Below are 26,253 nucleotides of genomic sequence, written 5' to 3'. Positions count from 1 at the left end.
GGTTCAGGTATAAAGTCCTGTAGGGAATAGTGTCCTGGGTTCAGGTATAAAGTAGTGTCCTGAATAGTGTCCTGGGTTCAGGTATAAAGTAGGGAATAGTGTCCTGGGTTCAGGTATAAAGTAGGGAATAGTGTCCTGGGTTCAGGTATAAAGTAGGGAATAGTGTCCTGGGTTCAGGTATAAAGTAGGGAATAGTGTCCTGGGTTGTCCTGGGTTCAGGTATAAAGTAGGGAATAGTGTCCTGGGTTCAGGGGAATAGTGTCCTGGGTTCAGGTATAAAGTAGGGAATAGTGTCCTGGGTTCAGGTATAAAGTAGGGAATAGTGTCCTGGGTTCAGGTATAAAGTAGTGTCCTGTGTAGGGAATAGTGTCCTGGGTTCAGGTATAAAGTAGTGTCCTGTGTAGGGAATAGTGTCCTGGGTTCAGGTATAAAGTAGTGTCCTGTGTAGGGAATAGTGTCCTGGGTTCAGGTATAAAGTAGGGAATAGTGTCCTGGGTTCAGGTATAAAGTAGGGAATAGTGTCCTGGGTTCAGGTATAAAGTAGGGAATAGTGTCCTGGGTTCAGGTATAAAGTAGTGTCCTGTGTAGGGAATAGTGTCCTGGGTTCAGGTATAAAGTAGTGTCCTTTTGTAGGGGTAGTGCCCTGGGTAGGTAGGGGTAGTGCCCTGGGTAGGTGGGGGTAGTGCCCCGGGTAGGTGGGGGTAGTGCCCCGGGTAGGTGGGGGTAGTGCCCTGGGTAGGTGGGGGGTAGTGCCCTGGGTAGGTGGGGGTAGTGCCCCGGGTAGGTGGTGGTGGGTAGTGCCCCGGGTAGGTGGTGGGTAGTGCCCCGGGTAGGTGGTGGGTAGTGCCCCGGGTAGGTGGGAGGTAGTGGGGTAGTGGGGGTAGTGCCCGGGTAGGTGGGGGGTAGTGCCCCGGGTAGGTGGGGGTAGTGCCCCGGGTAGGTGGGGGGTAGTGCCCTGGGTAGGTGGGGGGTAGTGGTAAATTCAATTGATTGGACATGATTTGGAAAGGCACACACCTGTCTATATAAGGTCCCACAGTTGACAGTGCATGTCAGAGCAAAAACCAAGCCATGAAGTCGAAGGAATTGTCCGTAGAGCTCCGAGACAGGATTGTGTCGAGGCACAGATCTGGAGAAGGGTACCAAAACATTTCTGCAGCATATTGTGTGTAGTAGATTGGTCAGGGACGAAAAAAACATTTAATCAAATTTAGAATAAGGTTGTAACAGAATGTGGGAAAAGGTCAAGGGGTCTTTCTGAATGTAGGTCTTCCTCTCAGTACTAAAAGACGATTAATCTCCCCCATCTCTGCTGTTCCAGGAGAGAGGTGTTACAGCACAAGACGTTCCATCGGTACACTGTAAGAGCCAAGCGGGGGACAGCCCAGGGTCTGAGAGATGCTAAGAACAGCAGTCATGCTCCTAAATCAGCCGGAGCTGCCCTGAGGCGATACAACGAATCTGCGCTCGTCAAGGCAACACAACTACTCTTATTTTGACACATTTTGGTTTTCCTCTGATTAGCCAGAACTACTATAAGGCAAAGTAGGATCTTCTCTTGCACACACATGAATGAACGTAATATTCTGTTTGACCACACAGTGGCGCTATTTCACAGGCCACACCCTTCATGTGATGATAATCTGACCTGATGGTGGCACATCGCTCCCCTTTAAAGGACCAGAGGAAGTTGCAGTCACTATTTCCACGTATTGTCCAACAGAGGACGTTTAGGTTCTACCTCCGAACAATGACGAAGGTTTCCATGGTAATATCTGGTGCGGCAGGGTAGCCCAGTGGTTAGAGCGTTGGACTTGTAACCGAAAGGTTGCTGGATCGAATCCCCGAGCTGACAAGATGAAAATCTGTCATTCTGCTCCTGAACAGGCAGTTAACCCACTGTTCCTAGGCAGTCATTGAAAATAAGAATTTGTTCTGGAAAACTGACTTGCCATTTTTACTAAATAAATGTTACTTTTTTTAAATATATATTGACAGTACAAAAAACGTTATGATACCAACTTGTCCACCTGAGTTCCAGATAGCCGATCTAAAGAACCTGGTGTTATAAAATGTTTATCAAGTCAGCTTTGTTTATGAATTAAACCAGGGCGTAAGCAACAACAACTAGTCTCTTGTATGCACAGGTCCATTTCATTTTCAAATCAAATACATTTTTGTCTTGTCCACCTGAGTACTAAGACCATACAACAGGTGTCCACCTGAGTACTAAGACCAGGGCGTGACACAGTTAGTATTCCACCTGAGTAAATACCAGGCCTGACACAGTACCGTACTAAGACCATGGCGTGATACCTGGCCTGGTGATCAGTCCATCGTTGGCATGGTGATACAGTCCACCTGGCCCAGGTGATCAGTGTGAGTACTAAGACCATGGGGATACAGTTGGCCTGGTATCACAGTCCACCTGTTGGCATGGTGATACCTGGCCTGACCAGGGCGTGATCCACCTGAGTACTAAGACCAGGGCGTTGGTCCATGGTGACCAGGCCAGACACAGTCCACCTGGTGTACTAAGACCAGGGCGTATCAGTCCACCTGGCATGGTGATACAGTCTGGCCAGGTATAAGACCAGGGCGTGACATCTTGTCCACCTGGTACTAAGACCAGGGCGTGACACAGTCTTGTCCACCTGTACTGGACCATGGTGATACTTGGCCTGGTACTCCAGGGCGTGACACAGTCTTGTCCACCTGAGTACTGGTGATACAGTCTTGCCACCTGAGTACTAAGACCAGTTGGCATGGTGATACTTGGCCAGTCTTGTCCACCTGAGTACTAAGACCAGGCGTGACGTCTTGTCCATGGTGACCAGGGCGTACACAGTCTGGCCACCTGGTATCGTCCACCTGAGTACGTTGGCATGGTGATACTTGGTCCTGGTATAAGACCAGGGCGTTGGCATGGTGACCAGGGCGGCCTGGTACTAAGACCAGGGCGTGACACAGTCCACCTGAGTACTAAGACCAGGCGTGACACAGTCCACCTGAGTACTAAGATCAGGGCGTGACACAGTCCACCTGAGTACTAAGACCAGGGCGTGACACAGTCCACCTGTACTCCAGTTGGTATGGTGATACTAAGCCTGGGCGTGATCAGTCCATCGTTGGCATGGTGATACAGTCTTGCCTGGTACTAAGACCAGGGCGTGACACAGTCTAGTCATGGTGATACTAAGACCAGGGCGTGGCCTGGTACTAAGACCAGGGCGTGACACAGTCTGGTCATGGTGATACGTGGCCTGGTATCCAGGGCGTGACACGTTGGTATGGTGATACAGTCCACCTGGTATCCAGGGCGTGACACAGTCTTGTCCACCTGAGATACCAGGGCGTGACACAGTCTTGTCCACCTGAGTACTAAGAGGCGTGACACAGTCTTGTCCACCTGAGTACTAAGACCAGGGCGTGATACAGTCTTGCCTGGTACTAAGACCAGTGAAACATGTTTGTTAACTAAGAAACCTCTGCACATGTATTCCACCTCTTCATGACCAGAGAAGACCAAACAGTCTTGTCCACCTGAGTACTAAGACCAGGGCGTGACACAGTCTAGTCCACCTGAGTACTAAGACCAGGGCGTGACACAGTCTAGTCCACCTGAGTACTAAGACCAGGGCGTGACACAGTCTTGTCCACCTGAGTACTAAGACCAGGGCGTGACACAGTCCACCTGAGTACTAAGACCAGGGCGTGACACAGTCCACCTGAGTACTAAGACCAGGGCGTGACACAGTCTAGTCCACCTGAGTACTAAGACCAGGGCGTGACACAGTCTAGTCCACCTGAGTACTAAGACCAGGGCGTGACACAGTCCAACTGAGTACTAAGACCAGGGCGTGACACAGTCCAACTGAGTACTAAGACCAGGGCGTGACACAGTCTAGTCCACCTGAGTACTAAGACCAGGGCGTGACACAGTCTAGTCCACCTGAGTACTAAGACCAGGGCGTGACACAGTCCACCTGAGTACTAAGACCAGGGCGTGACACAGTCCACCTGAGTACTAAGACCAGGGCGTGACACAGTCCACCTGAGTACTAAGACCAGACCTTAAATCATTGTGCAACATGGTGGGTAAGCTCTCGCCATCGTCTTTCAGCTCGAAAAAGTGGTGTGTGTTTAATGGCTGCTCGCAGCTTCATTGTTGCTGGTTGTAATTGATCTAATCAGTAGTTCCTCTGCTTGCAGGAGATCCAGGACTTACTGGAGAGCTGGTCTGACCACCTGACTGACGCCAGTGCCATCTTCCTGCGGGCGCCCAGCCATAACAAAACCCTGTTCTTGGGGGGTAAAGCGGCTCCGCTGGTCAAGAAGGACCCTCGGATCAGAACACTGCCTTTCCCCACACGCAGAGCCACCTTCAGAGAGATAAAGAGAGTACACGATGTCCTCTCCACTCTAAATATATATGGTACGAGTTCAATCTACACGATGTCCTCTCCACTCTAAATATATATGGTACGAGTTTAATCTACACGATGTCCTCTCCACTCTAAATATATATGGTACGAGTTTAATCTACACAATGTCCTCTCCACTCTAAATGTATATGGTACGAGTTTAATCTACACAATGTCCTCTCCACTCTAAATATATATGGTACGAGTTTAATCTACACAATGTCCTCTCCACTCTAAATATATATGGTACGAGTTTAATCTACACAATGTCCTCTCCACTCTAAATATATATGGTACGAGTTTCATCTACACAATGTCCTCTCCACTCTAAATATATATGGTACGAGTTTCATCTACACAATGTCCTCTCCACTCTAAATATATATGGTACGAGTTTCATCTACACAATGTCCTCTCCACGATGTCCATCTCCAATGTCCTCTAAAATATATATGGTACGAGTTTAATCTACACGATGTCCTCTCCACGCTAAATATATATGGTACGAGTTTCATCGAAACGATGTCCTCTCCACTCTAAATATATATGGTACGAGTTTAATCTACACGATGTCCTCTCCACTCTAAATATATATGGTACGAGTTTAATCTACACGATGTCCTCTCCACGCTAAATATATATGGTACGAGTTTAATCTACACGATGTCCTCTCCACTCTAAATATATATGGTACGAGTTTAATCTACACGATGTCCTCTCCACTCTAAATATATATGGTACGAGTTTAATCTACACGATGTCCTCTCCACGCTAAATATATATGGTACGAGTTTAATCTACACAATGTCCTCTCCACTCTAAATATATATGGTACGAGTTTAATCTACACAATGTCCTCTCCACTCTAAATATATATGGTACGAGTTTCATCTACACAATGTCCTCTCCACTCTAAATATATATGGTACGAGTTTAATCTACACGATGTCCTCTCCACTCTAAATATATATGGTACGAGTTTAATCTACACAATGTCCTCTCCACTCTAAATATATATGGTACGAGTTTAATCTACACAATGTCCTCTCCACTCTAAATATATATGGTACGAGTTTCATCTACACGATGTCCTCTCCACTCTAAATATATATGGTATGAGTTTCATCTACACGATGTCCTCTCCACTCTAAATGTATATGGTATGAGTTTCATCTACACAATGTCCTCTCCACGCTAAATATATATGGTACGAGTTTAATCTACACGATGTCCTCTCCACTGTAAATGTATATGGTACGAGTTTAATCTACACGATGTCCTCTCCACTGTAAATGTATATGGTACGAGTTTAATCTACGGGACAGTTTCCTACCATCACTTTAAGCCTAGTATTAAAATCTAGATTCTCCATTGAAAAGCAGTTTTCAGTCTTAGGCAAGGCTTAAGTGGTCCTTCTGTAGCACAGTTGGTAGAGCATGGCGCTTGTAACGCCAGGGTAGTGGGTTCGATTCCCGGGACCACCCATACGTAGAATGTATGCACACATGACTGTAAGTCGCTTTGGATAAAAGCGTCTGCTAAATGGCATATATTATTATTATTATATACATATATTGCTTAATCTGTCCTACATGTACGTTGCTTTCTAGAAGTATTCAGACCCCTTTTGTCCACATTTTGTTACGCTAAAACCTATTTTTGTTCCTCAATCTACACCCAATAACCCATAATGACAAAGTGAAAACAACAGGTTTTTACATAAGTTTTCCATCCTGACACATCCTGTTTCCATTGATCATCCTTGAGATGTTTCTACAACTGGATTCAGTTGATTGGACATGATTTGGAAAGGTACACACCTGTCTATGTAAAGAGTTCCTCCTGTGGGGATGGTTGTCCTTCTGGAAGGTTCTCCCATCTCTTCAGCGCGCAATGAGGTTTTTATGGTAGAGTGGCCAGACGGAAGTTGCTTCTCAGTTAGAGGCACATGACAGCCCGCTTGGAGTTTGCCAAAAGGCAACTGAGACCTCTTTCAGACCATGAGACCTCTTTGGCCTGAATGCCAAGCGTCACGTTTGGAGGAAACCCTACGGTGAAGCATAGTGGTGGTCATCATCATGCTGTGGGGATGTTTTTCAGCGGCAGGGACTGGGAGACTAGTCTGGATTGAGGCAAAGATGAACGGAGCAAAGTACAGTGAGATCCTTAATGAAAACCTGCTGCAGAGCGCTCAGGACAACAACCCTAAGCACACAGCCAAGACAATGCAGGAGAGGCTTCAGGACAAGTCTCTGAATGTCATTGAGTGGTCCAGCCAGAGCCCGGACTTGAACCCTTTCGAACATCTCTGGAGAGACCTGAAAATAGCTGTGCAGCAACGCTCCCCATCCAACCTGACAGAGCTTGAGAGGATCTGCAAAGAGGAATGGGAGAAACTCCCCAAATACAGGTGTGCCGAGCTTGTAGCGTCAAACCCAAGAAGACTCATGGCTGTAATCGCTGCCGAAGGTGTTTCAACAAAGAACTGAGTAAAGGGTCTGAACTTTATCCCTGTAAAAAAATATATATATTTTTTATTTCACCTTTATTTAACCAGGTAGGCTAGTTGAGAACAAGTTCTCATTTGCAACTGCGACCTGGCCAAGATAAAGCATAGCAGTGTGAACAGACAACACAGAGTTACACATGGAGTAAACCATTAACAAGTCAAATGTGATATTTCAGTTTTTATTTTTAATACATTTGCAACAAATTCTATAAAACCTGTTTTTGCTTTATCATTATGGGGTTTTGTGTGTAGAATGATGAGGGAAAAAACTATTTCATCCGTTTTAGAATAAGTCCGTAAGGAAATGTGGGGAAAGTCAATGGGTCTGAATACTGTCCGAATGCACTTATGGACATTCCTGAGCTTCCATTCTGAGAGAGGCTGACAAAGTGTTAATTTACTAATCTATCCCAAACCGCAGGTAAAGACACTGACATCTCCGACATCCTGAGTCCCTCTAACAAGGTGTGGAAGAAGGCACGTACACCTGTGGCTCAGCCAGAACCTTCCCAGGAGACAACAGCACCCCTAGTGGAGGAGGAGGAGAGTTCAGGAGAGGAGCTGGAGACGGTGGAGGTGACTCTGGGAACTCTGGACCTCCGGGAGCATGAGATCTATCCTGCCAGGAGGAAGAAGAGGAGACGCAGGACAGAGGACAGAGGTGAGGGAGACGGGTCTGTAGAGTTAGTTACGCCCTGTGTGCTGTATTGTGCCCTACTTCTGACCAGGGCCTATAGGGAATAGGGTGATGTTTAGGATGCCTGTTTAATTCTGACCAGGGCCTCTAGGGAATAGGGTGATGTTTAGGATGCCTGTTTAATTCTGACCAGGGCCTCTAGGGAACAGGGTGATGTTTAGGATGCCTGTTTAATTCTGACCAGGGCCTCTAGGGAATAGGGTGATGTTTAGGATGCCTGTTTAATTCTGACCAGGGCCTCTAGGGAACAGGGTGATGTTTAGGATGCCTGTTTAATTCTGACCAGGGCCTCTAGGGAACAGGGTGATGTTTAGGATGCCTGTTTAATTCACCAGGGCCTATAGGGAACAGGGTGATGTTTAGGATGCCTGTTTAATTCTGATGCCTGTTTAATTCTGACCAGGGCCTATAGGGAACAGGGTGATGTTTAGGATGCCTGTTTAATTCTGAACAGGGTGATGTTTAGGGCCTGTTTAATTCTAGTTTAGGGGAACAGGGTGATGTTTAGGATGCCTGTTTAATTCTGACCAGGGCCTCTAGGGAACAGGGTGATGTTTAGGATGCCTGTTTAATTCTGACCAGGGCCTCTAGGGAACAGGGTGATGTTTAGGATGCCTGTTTAATTCTGACCAGGGCCTCTAGGGAATAGGGTGATGTTTAGGATGCCTGTTTAATTCTGACCAGGGCCTCTAGGGAATAGGGTGATGTTTAGGATGCCTGTTTAATTCTGACCAGGGCCTCTAGGGAACAGGGTGATGTTTAGGATGCCTGTTTAATTCTGACCAGGGCCTCTAGGGAACAGGGAATGCCTGTTTAGGGTGATGTTTAGGATGCCTGTTTAATTCTGACCAGGGCCTCTCTAGGATGCCTGTTTAACCAGGGCCTCTAGGGAACAGGGTGATGTTTAGGATGCCTGTTTAATTCTGACCAGGGCCTCTAGGGAACAGGGTGATGTTTAGGATGCCTGTTTAATTCTGACCAGGGCCTCTAGGGAACAGGGTGATGTTTAGGATGCCTGTTTAATTCTGACCAGGGCCTCTAGGGAACAGGGTGATGTTTAGGATGCCTGTTTAATTCTGACCAGGGCCTCTAGGGAACAGGGTGATGTTTAGGATGCCTGTTTAATTCTGACCAGGGCCTCTAGGGAATAGGGTGATGTTTAGGATGCCTGTTTAATTCTGACCAGGGCCTCTAGGGAATAGGGTGATGTTTAGGATGCCTGTTTAATTCTGACCAGGGCCTCTAGGGAACCAACAGGGTGTTTAGGATGCCTGTTTAATTCTGACCAGGGCCTCTAGGGAACAGGGTGATGTTTAGGATGCCTGTTTAATTCTGACCAGGGCCTCTAGGGAACAGGGTGATGTTTAGGATGCCTGTTTAATTCTGACCAGGGCCTCTAGGGAACAGGGTGATGTTTAGGATGCCTGTTTAATTCTGACCAGGGCCTCTAGGGAATAGGGTGATGTTTAGGATGCCTGTTTAATTCTGACCAGGGCCTCTAGGGAACAGGGTGATGTTTAGGATGCCTGTTTAATTCTGACCAGGGCCTCTAGGGAACAGGGTGATGTTTAGGATGCCTGTTTAATTCTGACCAGGGCCTCTAGGGAACAGGGTGATGTTTATGATGCCTGTTTAATTCTGACCAGGGCCTCTAGGGAACAGGGTGATGTTTAGGATGCCTGTTTAATTCATAGAATTTCTACAACAGGACCTTCTATCACTTGATAATCTTTCAAAAGCTACAAAACCATTTTTTCCCTGTGTTCAGGTCTAAGTAACAGGGAAGCTGTGGGGTCTCCTGCTGCTCCTGAAGACAGTAACCAGGAGAGAGGAGGAGAGAAAGACCAGGGGAGGAGGAAACCCAAGGGGAAGACGACGATACAACATGAAGAGGGTGAGGTCATAACCTAACTCTGCCTGTAGGTCTGCCTGTAGGCCGGTCTGCCTGTAGGTCTGCCTGTAGGCCGGTCTGCCTGTAGGTCTGCCTGTAGGTCTGCCTGTAGGTCTGCCTGCCTGTAGGTCTGCCTGTAGGCCGGTCTGCCTGTAGGTCTGCCTGTAGGTCTGCCTGTAGGTCGGTCTGCCTGTAGGCCTGCCTGTAGGTCTGCCTGCCTGCCTGTAGGCCGGTCTGCCTGCCTGCCTGTAGGTCTGCCTGCCTGCCTGTAGGTCTGCCTGTAGGCCGGTCTGCCTGCCTGCCTGTAGGTCTGCCTGCCTGCCTGTAGGTCTGCCTGCCTGCCTGTAGGTCTGCCTGCCTGCCTGTAGGTCTGCCTGTAGGCCGGTCTGCCTGCCTGCCTGTAGGTCTGCCTGCCTGCCTGTAGGTCTGCCTGTAGGCCGGTCTGCCTGTAGGCCGGTCTGCCTGCCTGCCTGTAGGTCTGCCTGTATGTCTGCCTGTAGGTCTGCCTGTAGGTCTGCCTGTAGGCCGGTCTGCCTGTAGGCCGGTCTGCCTGCCTGCCTGTAGGTCTGCCTGTAGGCCGGTCTGCCTGTCTGCCTGTAGGCCGGTCTGCCTGCCTGCCTGTAGGTCTGCCTGCCTGCCTGTAGGTCTGCCTGTAGGCCGGTCTGCCTGTAGGCCGGTCTGCCTGTAGGCCGGTCTGCCTGTCTGCCTGTAGGCCGGTCTGCCTGCCTGCCTGTAGGTCTGCCTGTAGGCCGGTCTGCCTGCCTGCCTGTAGGTCTGCCTGTAGGTCTGCCTGCCTGCCTGTAGGTCTGCCTGTAGGTCTGCCTGTAGGTCTGCCTGCCTGCCTGTAGGTCTGCCTGTAGGTCTGCCTGTAGGTCTGCCTGTAGGTCTGCCTGTAGGTCTGCCTGTCTGCCTGTAGGCCGGTCTGCCTGCCTGCCTGTAGGTCTGCCTGTAGGTCTGCCTGTAGGTCTGCCTGTAGGCCTGCGGTCTGCCTGCCTGTAGGTCTGCCTGTAGGTCTGCCTGTAGGCCGGTCTGCCTGTAGGTCTGCCTGTAGGTCTGCCTGTAGGTCTGCCTGTAGGTCTGCCTGTAGGTCGGCCTGTAGGTCGCCTGTAGGTCGGCCTGTAGGTCTGCCTGCCTGTGTAGGTCGGCCTGTAGGTCTGCCTGTAGGGGTCTGTCTGTAGGTCTGCCTGTAGGCCTGCCTGTAGGTCTGCCTGTAGGTCTGCCTGTAGGCCGGTCTGCCTGCCTGCCTGTAGGTCTGCCTGTAGGCCGGTCTGCCTGCCTGTAGGTCTGCCTGTAGGTCTGCCTGTAGGTCTGCCTGTAGGTCTGCCTGTAGGTCGGCCTGTAGGTCTGCCTGTAGGTCGGCCTGTAGGTCTGCCTGTAGGTCTGCCTGTAGGTCTGCCTGTAGGTCTGCCTGTAGGTCTGCCTGTAGGTCTGCCTGTAGGTCGGCCTGTAGGTCTGCCTGCCTGCCTGTAGGTCTGCCTGTAGGCCTGCCTGTAGGTCTGCCTGTAGGTCTGCCTGTAGGTCGGCCTGCCTGCCTGTAGGTCTGCCTGTAGGTCTGCCTGTAGGTCTGCCTGTAGGTCTGCCTGTAGGTCTGCCTGTAGGTCTGCCTGTAGGTCTGCCTGTAGGTCGGCCTGTAGGTCTGCCTGTAGGTCTGCCTGTAGGTCTGCCTGTAGGTCTGCCTGTAGGTCTGCCTGTAGGTCTGCCTGTAGGTCTGCCTGTAGGTCGGCCTGTAGGTCTGCCTGTAGGTCTGCCTGTAGGTCGGCCTGTAGGTCTGCCTGTAGGTCTGCCTGTAGGTCTGCCTGTAGGTCTGCCTGTAGGTCTGCCTGTAGGTCGGCCTGTAGGTCGGCCTGTAGGTCGGCCTGCCCTTTTTGTCTGCCTGTCTGTGTTTGTTGTATACAGCAGCATCTTCTCTGCATCTCTCCTCAGAGGAGCCTGATGAGTCCTGGGACTATGGTCTGAGGGATGCTCTCTACACCGCCTGTAAGACTGGAGACCTGGCCACCCTCATCAGACTGTTACCAGTGAGGAGGGGAGAGCAGGATGGACAGAGAGAGGACCAGGATGGACAGAGAGAGGACCAGGATGGACAGAGAGAGGACCAGGATGGACAGAGAGAGGACCAGGATGGACAGAGAGAGGACCAGGATGGACAGAGAGAGGACCAGGATGGACAGAGAGAGGACCAGGATGGACAGAGAGAGGACCAGGATGGACAGAGAGAGGACCAGGATGGACAGAGAGAGGACCAGGATGGACAGAGAGAGGACCAGGATGGACAGAGAGAAGACCAGGATGCAAAGCAAGAGGGAGAGAAGAATCAGGGAGAGGTGGAGGAGAGCTGCTCTTCCCAGGCCCCTGCAGCCCAGAGTCCACTAGTCCAACTCAACCAGCCCATAGACCCTGCAGCCCAGAGTCCACTAGTCCAACCCAACCAGCCCATAGACCCTGCAGCCCAGAGTCCACTAGTCCAACTCAACCAGCCCATAGACTCCTCAGGCTTCACTCTGCTTCACGTGGCCTCCGCAGCAGGACAGAAAGGAGTGGTCCAGCTGCTGATGGATGCAGGCAGCGACCCGGCATGCAAGTATGAACCAAACATATGTCGATATTAGGCTTGGGTGGCATACCGTAATATGTCGTATACCGGGGTATTGGGAAATAGCCATGGGATGGTTTTTCAATTCATTAGGAGATAAAGCAGAGCGCCTTCTTCATGTCACCTTTCACATTATGGAGTGTTACCGTAGTTCGCCAGAACAGAGTCAGAACAGAGTCAGAACAGAGTCAGAACAGAGCCAGAACAGAGCCAGAACAGAGTCAGAACAGAGTCAGAACAGAGTCAGAACAGAGCCAGAACAGAGCCAGAACAGAGCCAGAACAGAGCCAGAACAGAGCCAGAACAGAGTCAGAACAGAGCCAGAACAGAGCCAGAACAGAGCCAGAACAGAGCCAGAACAGAGCCAGAACAGAGCCAGAACAGAGCCAGTACAGAGCCAGTACAGAGTCAGAACAGAGCCAGAACAGAGCCAGAACAGAGCCAGAACAGAGCCAGTACAGAGTCAGTACAGAGTCAGTACAGAGTCAGTACAGAGTCAGTACAGAGCCAGTACAGAGCCAGTACAGAGCCAGTACAGAGCCAGAACAGAGCCAGAACAGAGCCAGTAAAGAGCCAGAACAGAGCCAGAACAGAGTCAGAACAGGGTCAGAACAGGGTCAGAACAGGGTCAGAACAGAGCTGTCAGATAAGAACAGAGTCAGAACAGAGCCTCAAAGTCAGAGCCAGAACAGAGCAGAACAGAGTCAGTACAGAGCCAGAACAGAGCCAGAACAGAGCCAGAACAGAGCCAGTACAGAGTCAGTACAGAGTCAGTACAGAGTCAGTACAGAGTCAGTACAGAGCCAGTACAGAGCCAGTACAGAGCCAGTACAGAGCACCTTGTGTTGGGGACAATAAAAGGCCACTCTCTAAAATGTGCAGGTTTGTCACACAACACAATGCCACAGATGTCTCAAGTTTTAAGGGAGCGTGAAATTGGCATGCTGACTTCAAGGATGTCCACCAGAGCTGTTGCCAGATAATGTAATGTTCATTTCTCTACCATAAGCCGCCTCCAAAGTCGTTTTAGATCATTTGGCAGTACGACCAACCGGCCTCACAACCGCAGACCAGGTGTGGGTGAGCGGTTTACTGATGTCAACATTGTGAACAGAGTGGCCCATGGTGGAGGTGGGGTTATGGTATGGGGCAGGCATAAGCTACAGACAACGAACACAATTGCATTTAATCGATGGCAATTTGAATGCAGAGATACTGTGACGATATCCTGAGACCCATTGATGTGGCATTCATCCTCCGCCATCACCTCATGTTTCAGCAGGATAATGCACAGAGATACTGTGATGAGATCCTGAGGCCCATTGATGTGGCATTCATCCACCACCATCACCTCATGTTTCAGCATGATAATGCACAGCCCCATGTGTATGTATGTGTGTGTATATATATATATATATCACACAGTACCAGTCAAAAGTTTCAGAACACCTGCTCATTCTAGGTTTATTTTTACTATTTTCTACATTGTAGAATATGAGTGAAGACATCAAAACTAATAACACACATGGAATCATTTAGTAACCAAACAAGTGTTTAACAAATCAATATATTTTAGATTCTTGAAAGTAGCCACCCTTTTCCTTGATGACAGCTTTGCACACTCTTGGCATTCTCTCAACCAGCTTCACCTGGAATTATTTTCCAACTGTCTTCAAGGAGTTCCCACATATGCTGAGCACTTGTTGGCAGCTTTTCCTTCACTCTGCGGTCCAACTCATCCCAAACCATTTAAATTGGATGAGATGATAGTCTCACTAAGCGCAAATCAGATGGGATGGCGTATCGCCACAGAATCCTGTGGTAGCCATGCTGGTTCAGTGTGCCTTGAATTCTAAATGAATGTCACCAGCAAAGCACCACCTCCTCCTCCATGCTTCACTGTGGGAACCACACATGCAGAGATCATCCGTTCACCTACTCTGCGTCTCACAAAGACACGGCGGTTGGAGCCAAAAATCACAAATTTGGACTCATCAGACCATTGCTCTTGTTTGTTGGCCCAAGCAAGTCTCTTATTGGTGTGCTTTAATAGTGGTTTCTTTTCAGCAGTTTGATTGACCATGAAGGTCTGATTCACACAGTCTCATCTGAATAGTTGTTGAGATGTGTCTGTTACTTGAATTCTGTGAAGCATTTATTTGGGCTGCAATCTGAGGCTGGTAACTCTAATGAACTTATCTCATGCAGAAGAGGTAACTCTGGGTCTTCCTTTCCTGTGGCGGTCCTCATGAGATCCAGTTTCATCATAGCGCTGGATGATTTTTGCGACTGCACTTGAAGAAACTAATATAGTATTGAAACTTCATGTCTTCAAGTAATGATGGACTGTCATTTCTCTTCGCTTATTTGAGCTGTTCTTGCCATAATATGGACTTGGTATTTTACCAAATAGGGCTATCTTCTGTATACCACCCTTACCTTGACACAACACAACTGATTGGCTCAAACGCATTAACTTTTAACAAGGCACAAATGTTAATTGAAATGCATTCCAGGTGACTACCTCATGAAGCTGGTTGATAGAATGCTAAGAGTGTGCAAAGCTGTCTTGAAGGCAAAGGGTGGCTACTTTGAAGAATCTCAAATATAAAATATATTTTGATTTGTTTAACAGTTTTTTGGTTACTACATGATTCCATATATGTTATAGTTGATGTCTTCACTATTATTCTACAATGTAGAAAATAGTAAGCTCTGGTAGGCTGTTTGTCTGGTTTTTTTTAAAAGGTGATTGTCTTTAATTGAATAGCACATACATTTGATGTTATTATAACGTTTCTATGACAGAGAGGAAATGTGGCGTTGTTGCTTTGTGCCCACAGAGATCTGACCGGCCAGACTCCCTACATCGTTGCTCCTGACAAGGACACCAGGAACGTGTTTAGGAAGTACATGGCTGATCACCCTGACAAATACAACTACAGCAAGGCTCTGGTAGGCTGTTTGTCTAGTTATGCACCATAGGCTCTGGTAGGCTGTTTGTCTAGTTATGTACCATAGGCTCTGGTAGGCTGTTTGTCTCGTTATGTACCATAGGCTCTGGTGGGCTGTTTGTCTCGTTATGTACCATAGGCTCTGGTAAGCTGTTTGTCTCGTTATGTACCATAGGCTCTGGTGGGCTGTTTGTCTCGTTATGTACCATAGGCTCTGGTGAGCTGTTTGTCTGGTTATGTACCGTAGGCTCTGGTGAGCTGTTTGTCTGGTTATGTACCGTAGGCTCTGGTGAGCTGTTTGTCTAGGTATGTACCGTAGGCTCTGGTGAGCTGTTTGTCTAGGTATGTACCGTAGGCTCTGGTAGGCTGTTTGTCTAGGTATGTACCGTAGGCTCTGGTAGGCTGTTTGTCTAGGTATGTACCGTAGGCTCTGGTGAGCTGTTTGTCTAGGTATGTACCGTAGGCTCTGGTAGGCTGTTTGTCTAGGTATGTACCGTAGGCTCTGGTGAGCTGTTTGTCTAGGTATGTACCGTAGGCTCTGGTAGGCTGTTTGTCTAGGTATGTACCGTAGGCTCTGGTAGGCTGTTTGTCTAGGTATGTACCATAGGCTCTGGTAGACTGTTTGTCTAGGTATGTACCGTAGGCTCTGGTAGGCTGTTTGTCTAGGTATGTACCGTAGGCTCTGGTGAGCTGTTTGTCTAGGTATGTACCGTAGGCTCTGGTGAGCTGTTTGTCTAGGTATGTACCGTAGGCTCTGGTGGGCTGTTTGTCTAGGTATGTACCGTAGGCTCTGGTAGGCTGTTTGTCTAGGTATGTACCGTAGGCTCTGGTAGGCTGTTTGTCTAGGTATGTACCATAGGCTCTGGTAGGCTGTTTGTCTAGGTATGTACCGTAGGCTCTGGTAGGCTGTTTGTCTAGGTATGTACCGTAGGCTCTGGTAGGCTGTTTGTCTAGGTATGTACCGTAGGCTCTGGTAGGCTGTTTGTCTAGGTATGTACCGTAGGCTCTGGTAGGCTGTTTGTCTAGGTATGTACCGTAGGCTCTGGTAGGCTGTTTGTCTCGTTATGTACCGTAGGCTCTGGTAGGCTGTTTGTCTAGGTATGTACCGTAGGCTCTGGTAGGCTGTTTGTCTAGGTATGTACCGTAGGCTCTGGTAGGCTGTTTGTCTAGGTATGTACCATAGGCTCTGGTAGGCTGTTTGTCTAGGTATGTACCGTAGGCTCTGGTAGGCTGTTTGTCTAGGTATGTACCGTAGGCTCTGGTGAGCTGTTTGTCTAGGTATGTACCGTAGGCTCTGGTAGGCTGTTTGTCTATGTATGTACCGTAGGCTCTGGTAGGCTGTTTGTCTAGGTATGTACCGTAGGCTCTGGTAGGCTGTTTGTCTCGTTATGTACCGTAGGCTCTAGTAGGCTGTTTGTCTAGGTATGTACCGTAGGCTCTGGTAGGCTGTTTGTCTGGTTATGTACCATAGGCTCTGGTAGGCTGTTTGTCTGGTTATGTACCGTAGGCTCTGGTAGGCTGTTTGTCTAGGTATGTACCGTAGGCTCTGGTAGGCTGTTTGTCTGGTTATGTACCATAGGCTCTGGTAGGCTGTTTGTCTAGGTATGTACCGTAGGCTCTGGTAGGCTGTTTGTCTAGGTATGTACCGTAGGCTCTGGTAGGCTGTTTGTCTAGGTATGTACCGTAGGCTCTGGTAGGCTGTTTGTCTAGGTATGTACCGTAGGCTCTGGTAGGCCGTTTGTCTAGGTATGTACCGTAGGCTCTGGTAGCCTGTTTGTCTAGGTATGTACCGTAGGCTCTGGTAGGCTGTTTGTCTAGGTATGTACCGTAGGCTCTGGTAGGCTGTTTGTCTAGGTATGTACCGTAGGCTCTGGTAGGCCGTTTGTCTAGGTATGTACCGTAGGCTCTGGTAGCATGTTTGTCTAGGTATGTACCGTAGGCAGTCGCATTCAAACTGAGTAGCACTTTCAGGGAAGTCTTAACGCTCTCTATCCCCTCAAGGTTCCTGGTCCGCTGACGGCCGAGTTGGAGTCCAAGAAGACGGAGAAGAAAAGGGCTCAGAAAGCGGCCAAGAAAACGAGGGAGAGAGAACAGAGAGAACAGAGGAAGAGACTAGAGATGGAGGCTGAGGAGAAGAAAAGATTTGCCTCCTTAAGCGATCGAGAGAAGGTATGGAAACAGAATTTTATTTTCTTATGCAGTAGATGAATTGTTCAATTTGTTTCAAAACGAGCGACTTGACTGTCAAATCTCCACCCGCAGAGAGCGCAGGCTGCGGAGAAGAGGTTGGCAGAGCATCAGGCCTCAACAGGGGGAGACCTTTCAAACACCAGGTAACAGTACGAAGGCCTCAGTCGTGAGTCAAACAACCTCTCCCTTTGACTCACTGAACACAATGTTAGACAAATGAATAGGACACGGTACTCATAGCAGAACGGTCTGTTCCTGTACCGGAGGCAAATGGTGTTCTGTATTGAGGAAACACATTTACTAGTATCATCTAGGAGTCTAGTGTCTAGTGTTTTTCTAGCTAACTCCATGTTCTCTCCTCTCTACCAGGCGGTGTTGGCAGTGTGGGGAGTCCCTGGTGGGAAAGGTCCCGTTTCAATACCTAGACTTCAGCTTCTGCACCCCTCGCTGTGTCCAGGAGCACCGCAAGGCTAATGTGGCTAACAGGAGCAGGGCAGGAAACTGACGATCATGTTGCTACCGCCACAACCCTACCATACTGTTGCCACTTCACCATAGAAGCCTCAGGCCTGCTAATCTATTGGTTGGTGGGGACAGAGCACGCAGACCCAGAGACCTAACTGGACCAAGCCCCAGACCTCAGTCAATCTGCATCTTGATGTTGCCCATCTGATAGGATTAAAATGCACAGAAATAGAATTAATATAACATATGAATGGGGACCCCTGTTCTATTCATTATATTTCTATGCATTTAATCCCATCAAATAGGCCAAAATCCAGATGGATAACTTTAGATGAAAACTGGACCCGGTGACTATAAGACGAGCAGCTTTGTTACGATTCAGTTTAACTCAGAAGATCTGCCTTGTAGCACCGTTGGGAATGTGAAAGGTCATTCTCCGATTTGAGCCTTGAACAGCGTTTACCGTGAAAGCTGGTTGCCCTTTAAATGGAGCTGATCGTTTCAGGAAAGGAGGCAGAGCTGGGGTCTGAACCGGGTCTGAACCGGGTATGAACCGGGTCTCAACCGGGTCTGAACCGGGTCTGAACCAGGTCTGATCCGGGTCTGATCCAGGTCTGAACTGGTGTCAAATGAAATCACTGTTGGTGTGGAATAATAAACCATATTAATTCAGCTGTACGTGTGATTGATGAAACTGTTTATTCATGTACACAGTGTTTTTATGAAATAGGTATATAGTAACGTGCCAAAACATACATTATCTGACAGAAGCACAGCAACTCATGTTATTAAATCATGTCAAAACAATGATTACCATAATACTGTCATCTATTTATTCATACCTGCGTGAGCTCAACAGAAAACCATGATTACCATAATACTGTCATCTATTTATTCATACCTGCGTGAGCTCAACAGAAAACCATGATTACCATAATACTGTCATCTATTTATTCATACCTGCGTGAGCTCAACAGAAAACCATGATTACCATAATACTGTCATCTATTTATTCATACCTGCGTGAGCTCAACAGAAAACCAAACCTGAACTGGCCTTTAGACAGATCATTCTATTTGCAGATGTAGCAGAGACCGAGGAACAGAAACTGAAAGCTCGGAGTTTTCATTTGTTATAGACTGAAGTCCGTAGAAACGAGTGCTGAAGTGAATTGATACAGGATATGCTACTCATACATTGATTGATAGACGATTGGAGTGTATTAGCTCATGCTGCAGATAAGTGGTTGGACAGAGACTTATTCGGAGGGATTGATTGGCTGTCTGTCGTCTCGGTGTGTCAACTATGAAGAAACTGATTCTCTGAGGTGATGTCTTCTGTCTGTAGCTGTGGTGTCTTGTCTGTCTGTGGCCTGTAGCTGTGATGTCATGTCTGTCTTGTCTGTAGCTGTGATGTCTTGTCTGTAGCTGTGATGTCATGTCTGTCTTGTCTGTAGCTGTGATGTCTTGTCTGTAGCTGTGATGTCATGTCTGGCCTGTAGCTGTGGTGTCTGTGGCCTGTAGCTGTGATGTCATGTCTGTCTTGTCTGTAGCTGTGATGTCATGTCTGTGTCTGTGGCCTGTAGCTGTGATGTCATGTCTGTCTGTGGCCTGTAGCTGTGATGTCATGTCTGTCTTGTCTGTAGCTGTGATGTCATGTCTGTGTCTGTGGCCTGTAGCTGTGATGTCATGTCTGTCTGTCTGTCTGTGGTCTGTGGCTGTGATGTCTTGCCAGCAGTGCTGTTGAGCTGGGGCCGGTCCATGAAGAGGACCCTGGTGTGAGAAGGGGCCCTCTCCAGCTCCAGGACTGTGATGTTGTTGGGCTGGGTGGGGCTGAGCAGGGGCCCCGGGACGTACAGGGTCTGCTGGGGACCTCTCTTAGGCCAGTACCTGCCCAGGTTCACCCCGTTGATCCACACCTGTCCCTGGGTGCAGTGGAGAGGCAGAGGGGAGACTGTCTCAGTGGAGGATTTGACCCCAAGAAGGAACTCATAGTGAACACACGTCTGTTTGACTCTTGTTCTTCCGACAGCCATTGTGTTCATCGATCTCCATATTGGATACGTACTACACTAGTATTTCTGTACTTAGTGAGCCAGATGGTAAAAAGACTCAGTATTGATTATGTCCTCACCTTGGTCCATTCATTGAGCCGGAGAAAGGTGTCCCAGGCCAGACCGTTGGGAGGCAGGGTGCCCTGGTAGAAGACTGGCCCATCTGAGGGCCCTCTGACTGGGTTGGGCGGGGAGCGTCGCTGGCCTGACTGGGGCCATCCGGAGGCGATGGCTCCGTCAATGTCCAGACGGTAGATCTGCCAATCTGTCAGCACATCTTTACCAAGGATCAGGTTACTCAACAGGCCCTGCAAAACACAGACATGACCGACAAATCAACTGTAAGTCCATTCCTTAGCCTGAGTGCCAGACTGTTGGTGTACAACTGTAAGTACATTTGCATTTAAGTCATTTAGCAGACGCTCTTATCCAGAGCGACTTACAAATTGGTGCATTCACCTTATGACATCCAGTGGAACAGCCACTTTACAATAGTGCATCTAAATCTTTTAGGGGGGTGAGAAGGATTACTTATCCTATCCTAGGTATTCCTTAAAGAGGTGGGGTTTCAGGTGTCTCCGGAAGGTGGTGATTGACTCCGCTGTCCTGGCGTCGTGAGGGAGTTTGTTCCACCATTGGGGGGCCAGAGCAGCGAACAGTTTTGACTGGGCTGAGCGGGAACTGTACTTCCTCAGTGGTAGGGAGGCGAGCAGGCCTCCATTCCTTAGCCTGAGTGCCAGACTGTTAGTGCTTTTGCCAACTCATTGTCATTAAGGATTATCACCTCGCTCCTCTGAACTCTCCACTGGCTCCCAGTTGCGGCTCCCAGTCATTTCAGGACCCTGGGCTTGCCTGTGTGTCCATTCCTTAGCACAAATAGTCTGGCACTCAGGCTATAATGCCAACTCCTTTTTACTCATTATCACGAGAAGTTTGGCTTGGCAAGAACACAAACCGATCTGGGATTTGGCTATCCATTCCTAGCGAAAGTTGCTGAATACTTCCGTGAATATTCCTGTTGTAAACTCATAACTGAATTGTTTCTCTTTTGATATTGGAGTGTGGATCCTTTATGGGACCAACGCACCTCACTTGCATAAATCTTGAACTGCTAAAACCTCTATTTTATTCAGATCAAGATACAGTGCCTTGTGAAAGTATTCAGCCCCCTTGAACTTTGCGACCTTTTGCCACATTTCAGGCTTCAAACATAAAGATATAAAACTGTATTTTTTTGTGAAGAATCAACAAGTGGGACACAATCATGTAGTGGAACGACATTTATTGGATATTTAAAACTTTTTTAACAAATCAAAAACTGAAAAATTGGGCCTGCAAAATCAAAGTATTAACTTAAGGGGGCTGAATAATTTTGCACGCCCAATTTTTCAGTTTTTGATTTGTTAAAAAAGTTTTAAATATCCAATAAATGTCGTTCCACTTCATGATTGTGTCCCACGTGTTGTTGATTCTTCACAAAAAAATACAGTTTTATATCTTTATGTTTGAAGCCTGAAATGTGGCAAAAGGTCGCAAAGTTCAAGGGGCTGAATACTTTCGCAAGGCACTGTATAAAACACGTGTCTGTCTACTGAAGTTGAAGAAGACTTGCCTTGAAGTCGTTGATCTTGCTGCCAAAGTTGACTCGTCCCATGTTCTCTACTAGAACATCAACCTGGTCCCCCTGTTTCCCTGTTACGTTCATCACCAGAGTCGTGTCTCTCTCCAGCAGCCCCTGGAACACCTGTATAGGAGCAGGACACAACCATCACAACATGCTGAGAGGACAAAACCATCACACAACCTCTGTACAACATACTGACAGGACACAACCATCACAACATGCTGACCATCACACAACCTCTGTACAACATGCTGACAGGACACAACCATCACAACATGCTGACCATCACACAACCTCTGTACAACATGTTGACAGGACAAAACCATCACACAACCTCTGTAGAACATGTTGACCATCACACAACCTCTGTACAACATGCTGACCATCACACAACCTCTGTACAACATGCTGACCATCACACAACCTCTGTACAACATGCTGACAGGACAAAACCATCACAACATGCTGACCATCACACAACCTCTGTACAACATGTTGACAGGACAAAACCATCACAACATGCTGACCATCACACAACCTCTGTAGAACATGCTGACCATCACACAACCTCTGTACAACATGCTGACAGGACAAAACCATCACACAACCTCTGTAGAACATGCTGACAGGACAAAACCATCACACAACCTCTGTAGAACATGCTGACCATCACACAACCTCTGTAGAACATGCTGACCATCACACAACCTCTGAGAACATGCTGACCATCACACAACCTCTGTACAACATACTGACCATCACACAACCTCTGTACAACATACTGACTGACCATCACACAACCTCTGTACAACATGCTGACAGGACAAAACCATCACAACATGCTGACCATCACACAACCTCTGTACAACATGTTGACAGGACAAAACCATCACAACATGCTGACCATCACACAACCTCTGTACAACATGCTGACCATCACACAACCTCTGTACAACATGCTGACAGGACAAAACCATCACACAACCTCTGTACAACATGCTGACAGGACAAAACCATCACACAACCTCTGTACAACATGCTGACAGGACAAAACCATCACACAACCTCTGTACAACATGCTGACAGGACAAAACCATCACACAACCTCTGTACAACATGCTGACAGGACAAAACCATCACACAACCTCTGTACAACATGTTGACCATCACACAACCTCTGTACAACATGCTGACCATCACACAACCTCTGTAGAACATGTTGACCATCACACAACCTCTGTACAACATGTTGACCATCACACAACCTCTGTACAACATGCTGACAGGACAAAACCATCACACAACCTCTGTACAACATGCTGACAGGACAAAACCATCACACAACCTCTGTACAACATGCTGACCATCACACAACCTCTGTACAACATGCTGACAGGACAAAACCATCACACAACCTCTGTACAACATGCTGACAGGACAAAACCATCACACAACCTCTGTACAACATGCTGACAGGACAAAACCATCACACAACCTCTGTACAACATGCTGACCATCACACAACCTCTGTACAACATACTGACAGGACAAAACCATCACACAACCTCTGTACAACATGCTGACAGGACAAAACCATCACAACATGCTGACCATCACACAACCTCTGTACAACATGTTGACAGGACACAACCATCACAACATGCTGACCATCACACAACCTCTGTACAACATACTGACAGGACAAAACCATCACAACATGCTGACCATCACACAACCTCTGTACAACATGCTGACAGGACAGGACACAACCATCACAACATGCTGACCATCACACAATCTCTGTACAACATGTTGACAGGACAAAACCATCACACAACCTCTGTACAACATGCTGACCATCACACAACCTCTGTACAACATGCTGAGAGGACAAAACCATCACACAACCTCTGTAAAACATACTGACCATCACACAACCTCTGTACAACATACTGACAGGACAAAACCATCACACAACCTCTGTACAACATGCTGAGAGGACAAAACCATCACACAACCTCTGTACAACATGTTGACCATCACACAACCTCTGTACAACATGTTGACAGGACACAACCATCACAACATGCTGACCATCACACAACCTCTGTACAACATACTGACAGGACAAAACCATCACAACATGCTGACCATCACACAACCTCTGTACAACATGCTGACAGGACAGGACACAACCATCACAACATGCTGACCATCACACAATCTCTGTACAACATGTTGACAGGACAAAACCATCACACAACCTCTGTACAACATGCTGACCATCACACAACCTCTGTACAACATGCTGAGAGGACAAAACCATCACACAACCTCTGTACAACATACTGACCATCACACAACCTCTGTACAACATACTGACAGGACAAAACCATCACACAACCTCTGTACAACATGCTGAGAGGACAAAACCATCACACAACCTCTGTACAACATACTGACCATCACACAACCTCTGTACAACATACTGACCATCACACAACCTCTGTACAACATACTGACAGGACAAAACCATCACACAACCTCTGTACAACATACTGACCATCACACAACCTCTGTACAACATACTGACCATCACACAACCTCTGTACAACATACTGACCATCACACAACCTCTGTACAACATACTGACCATCACACAACCTCTGTACAACATGCTGACAGGACAAAACCATCACACAACCTCTGTACAACATACTGACCATCACACAACCTCTGTACAACATACTGACAGGACAAAACCATCACACAACCTCTGTACAACATGCTGACAGGACAAAACCATCACACAACCTCTGTACAACATGCTGACCATCACACAACCTCTGTACAACATGCTGACAGGACAAAACCATCACACAACCTCTGTACAACATGTTGACCATCACACAACCTCTGTACAACATCGAATACGTATGTAAGATTCTGGAACGGCGCTCACGTTGCAAAATGAAATGTACACAGACATGTTAATAATTTAATCCAGACTGAGCGTCTGCACAGCCACTGAAATAGAACATGGTTCTCTTAGACGCGCCGCAAGTCCCGCCTCTCCAATCTCATTGGTTGTTAGGAGCATATACCCACGTGGGTGTTTGAAAGATGAACTGAAGTCCACACACTCCAGTCCAGTTGGTGGTGGTTAATGCACCTTTAAAGTTGGTTGCCAACCGCCAGATAAAATCCACAGAAGACGACGACAACTGAAGAAGATGTTTTAGGAATTTACTAGGGCTTCCCCTTGTTATCTGTGGATTAGATGTAAATGTCAGAGTAGAGATCACATGATTTTGTGTGACTCAAAGTTCTACAAAGATCCTGTCCCCAAATTAATATAGTTTGTTCAGAGTTCGTTTTGATATTTCAGCCTGCGTGTCTTGATCCCATCTGGTGTGGATGGACAAAATCAACATGCTCACGCACAAAACGCACCTACCCCGCAGACAGAGAGACCTACCCCGCAGACAGAGACACCTACCCCACAGACAGAGACACCTACCCCGCAGACAGAGACACCTACCCCACAGACAGACACCTACCCCACAGACAGAGACACCTACCCCACAGACAGAGAGACACCTACCCCACAGACAGAGAGACCTACCCCACAGACAGAGACACCTACCCCACAGACAGAGACACCTACCCCACAGACAGAGACACCTACCCCACAGACAGAGACACCTACCCCACAGACAGAGACACCTACCCCACAGACAGAGACACCTACCCCACAGACAGAGACACCTACCCCACAGACAGAGACACCTACCCCACAGACAGAGAGACACCTACCCCACAGACAGAGAGACCTACCCCACAGACAGAGACACCTACCCCACAGACAGAGACACCTACCCCACAGACAGAGACACCTACCCCGCAGACAGAGACACCTACCCCGCAGACAGAGACACCTACCCCACAGACAGAGAGACACCTACCCCACAGACAGAGACACCTACCCCACAGACAGAGACACCTACCCCACAGACAGAGACACCTACCCCACAGACAGAGACACCTACCCCACAGACAGAGACACCTACCCCACAGACAGAGAGACACCTACCCCACAGACAGAGAGACACCTACCCCACAGACAGAGAGACACCTACCCCACAGACAGAGACACCTACCCCACAGACAGAGACACCTACCCCACAGACAGAGAGACCTACCCCACAGACAGAGACACCTACCCCACAGACAGAGAGACACCTACCCCACAGACAGAGAGACACCTACCCCACAGACAGAGAGACACCTACCCCACAGACAGAGAGACACCTACCCCACAGACAGAGACACCTACCCCACAGACAGAGACCTACCCCACAGACAGAGAGACCCTACCCCACAGACAGAGAGACCTACCCCACAGACAGAGAGACCTACCCCACAGACAGAGACCTACCCCACAGACAGAGACACCTACCCCACAGACAGAGAGACCTACCCCACAGACAGAGACACCTACCCCACAGACAGAGACACCTACCCCACAGACAGAGAGACCTACCCCACAGACAGAGACACCTACCCCACAGACAGAGACACCTACCCCACAGACAGAGAGACCTACCCCGCAGACAGAGAGACCTACCCCGCAGACAGAGAGACCTACCCCGCAGACAGAGACACCTACCCCGCAGACAGAGACACCTACCCCGCAGACAGAGAGACACCTACCCCGCAGACAGAGAGACACCTACCCCGCAGACAGAGACACCTACCCCACAGACAGAGACACCTACCCCACAGACAGAGACACCTACCCCACAGACAGAGACACCTACCCCACAGACAGAGACACCTACCCCACAGACAGA

At 48.3% G+C, this 26,253-nt stretch overlaps 2 protein-coding genes and 3 long non-coding RNA genes across 35 annotated transcripts in view; 2 read left to right on the top strand and 3 right to left on the bottom strand.

Moving 5' to 3' along the window:
- The window catches only part of ankzf1 (ankyrin repeat and zinc finger peptidyl tRNA hydrolase 1), a 37,716-nt gene extending 19,183 nt beyond the window's left edge, over positions 1-18,533 (top strand). Inside the window, exons 7-15 of the mRNA XM_052523288.1 lie at positions 1,322-1,475; positions 4,213-4,435; positions 7,355-7,594; positions 9,399-9,524; positions 11,445-12,102; positions 14,958-15,069; positions 17,070-17,237; positions 17,331-17,401; positions 17,628-18,533. Of these exons, the coding sequence (XP_052379248.1) occupies positions 1,322-1,475; positions 4,213-4,435; positions 7,355-7,594; positions 9,399-9,524; positions 11,445-12,102; positions 14,958-15,069; positions 17,070-17,237; positions 17,331-17,401; positions 17,628-17,763 (1,888 nt within the window). The 3' untranslated portion in view covers positions 17,764-18,533. The remainder of the gene's footprint in view (positions 1-1,321; positions 1,476-4,212; positions 4,436-7,354; positions 7,595-9,398; positions 9,525-11,444; positions 12,103-14,957; positions 15,070-17,069; positions 17,238-17,330; positions 17,402-17,627) is intronic.
- Positions 15,123-17,061, top strand: LOC127931253 (uncharacterized). 8 transcript variants are annotated; one of them, XR_008140547.1, is made up of 5 exons: positions 15,123-15,518; positions 15,663-15,698; positions 15,735-15,770; positions 15,843-16,778; positions 16,851-17,061. It is a non-coding gene; the product is annotated as an uncharacterized LOC127931253 (long non-coding RNA). The 8 variants fall into 8 exon arrangements; XR_008140545.1 differs by having other exon boundaries at positions 15,123-15,446; positions 15,483-15,770; XR_008140544.1 differs by having other exon boundaries at positions 15,123-15,698.
- The window catches only part of glb1l (galactosidase, beta 1-like), a 108,338-nt gene continuing 100,484 nt past the window's right edge, over positions 18,400-26,253 (bottom strand). Inside the window, exons 14-16 of the mRNA XM_052523286.1 lie at positions 21,389-21,520; positions 19,857-20,084; positions 18,400-19,647 (exon numbers count right to left, since the gene is read on the bottom strand). Coding sequence (XP_052379246.1) covers positions 19,348-19,647; positions 19,857-20,084; positions 21,389-21,520 — 660 coding nt within the window. The 3' untranslated portion in view covers positions 18,400-19,347. The remainder of the gene's footprint in view (positions 19,648-19,856; positions 20,085-21,388; positions 21,521-26,253) is intronic.
- LOC127931250 (uncharacterized) lies at positions 21,749-24,319 on the bottom strand. Of its 22 annotated transcripts, none has more exons than XR_008140512.1 (7): positions 23,945-24,319; positions 23,665-23,904; positions 23,379-23,418; positions 23,269-23,308; positions 22,666-22,925; positions 22,346-22,575; positions 21,919-22,008 (listed from the first exon to the last, which is right to left on the bottom strand). It is a non-coding gene; the product is annotated as an uncharacterized LOC127931250 (long non-coding RNA). The 22 variants fall into 22 exon arrangements; XR_008140513.1 differs by lacking the exon at positions 21,919-22,008 and adding an exon at positions 22,124-22,167 and having other exon boundaries at positions 22,316-22,575; XR_008140515.1 differs by lacking the exon at positions 21,919-22,008 and adding an exon at positions 22,126-22,167 and having other exon boundaries at positions 22,506-22,575.
- Positions 24,371-26,253, bottom strand: part of LOC127931251 (uncharacterized) — a 4,295-nt gene continuing 2,412 nt past the window's right edge. For 2 of the 3 annotated variants that reach the window (XR_008140536.1, XR_008140535.1), the window contains exons 2-4: positions 25,856-26,086; positions 25,276-25,466; positions 24,371-25,189 (exon numbers count right to left, since the gene is read on the bottom strand). This is a non-coding gene — a long non-coding RNA (uncharacterized LOC127931251). Of the gene's footprint in view, positions 25,190-25,275; positions 25,467-25,855; positions 26,087-26,132 lie in introns of all 3 variants that reach the window. The other variant, XR_008140534.1, reaches the window with a different exon arrangement.

This window comes from Oncorhynchus keta, chromosome 7 (assembly GCF_023373465.1).
Source record: "Oncorhynchus keta strain PuntledgeMale-10-30-2019 chromosome 7, Oket_V2, whole genome shotgun sequence".
In the NCBI taxonomy this organism is placed as follows: domain Eukaryota; kingdom Metazoa; phylum Chordata; class Actinopteri; order Salmoniformes; family Salmonidae; genus Oncorhynchus; species Oncorhynchus keta.
Note: the sequence above shows the minus strand (reverse complement) of the source record. Positions and strands in the feature narration are given on the sequence as shown.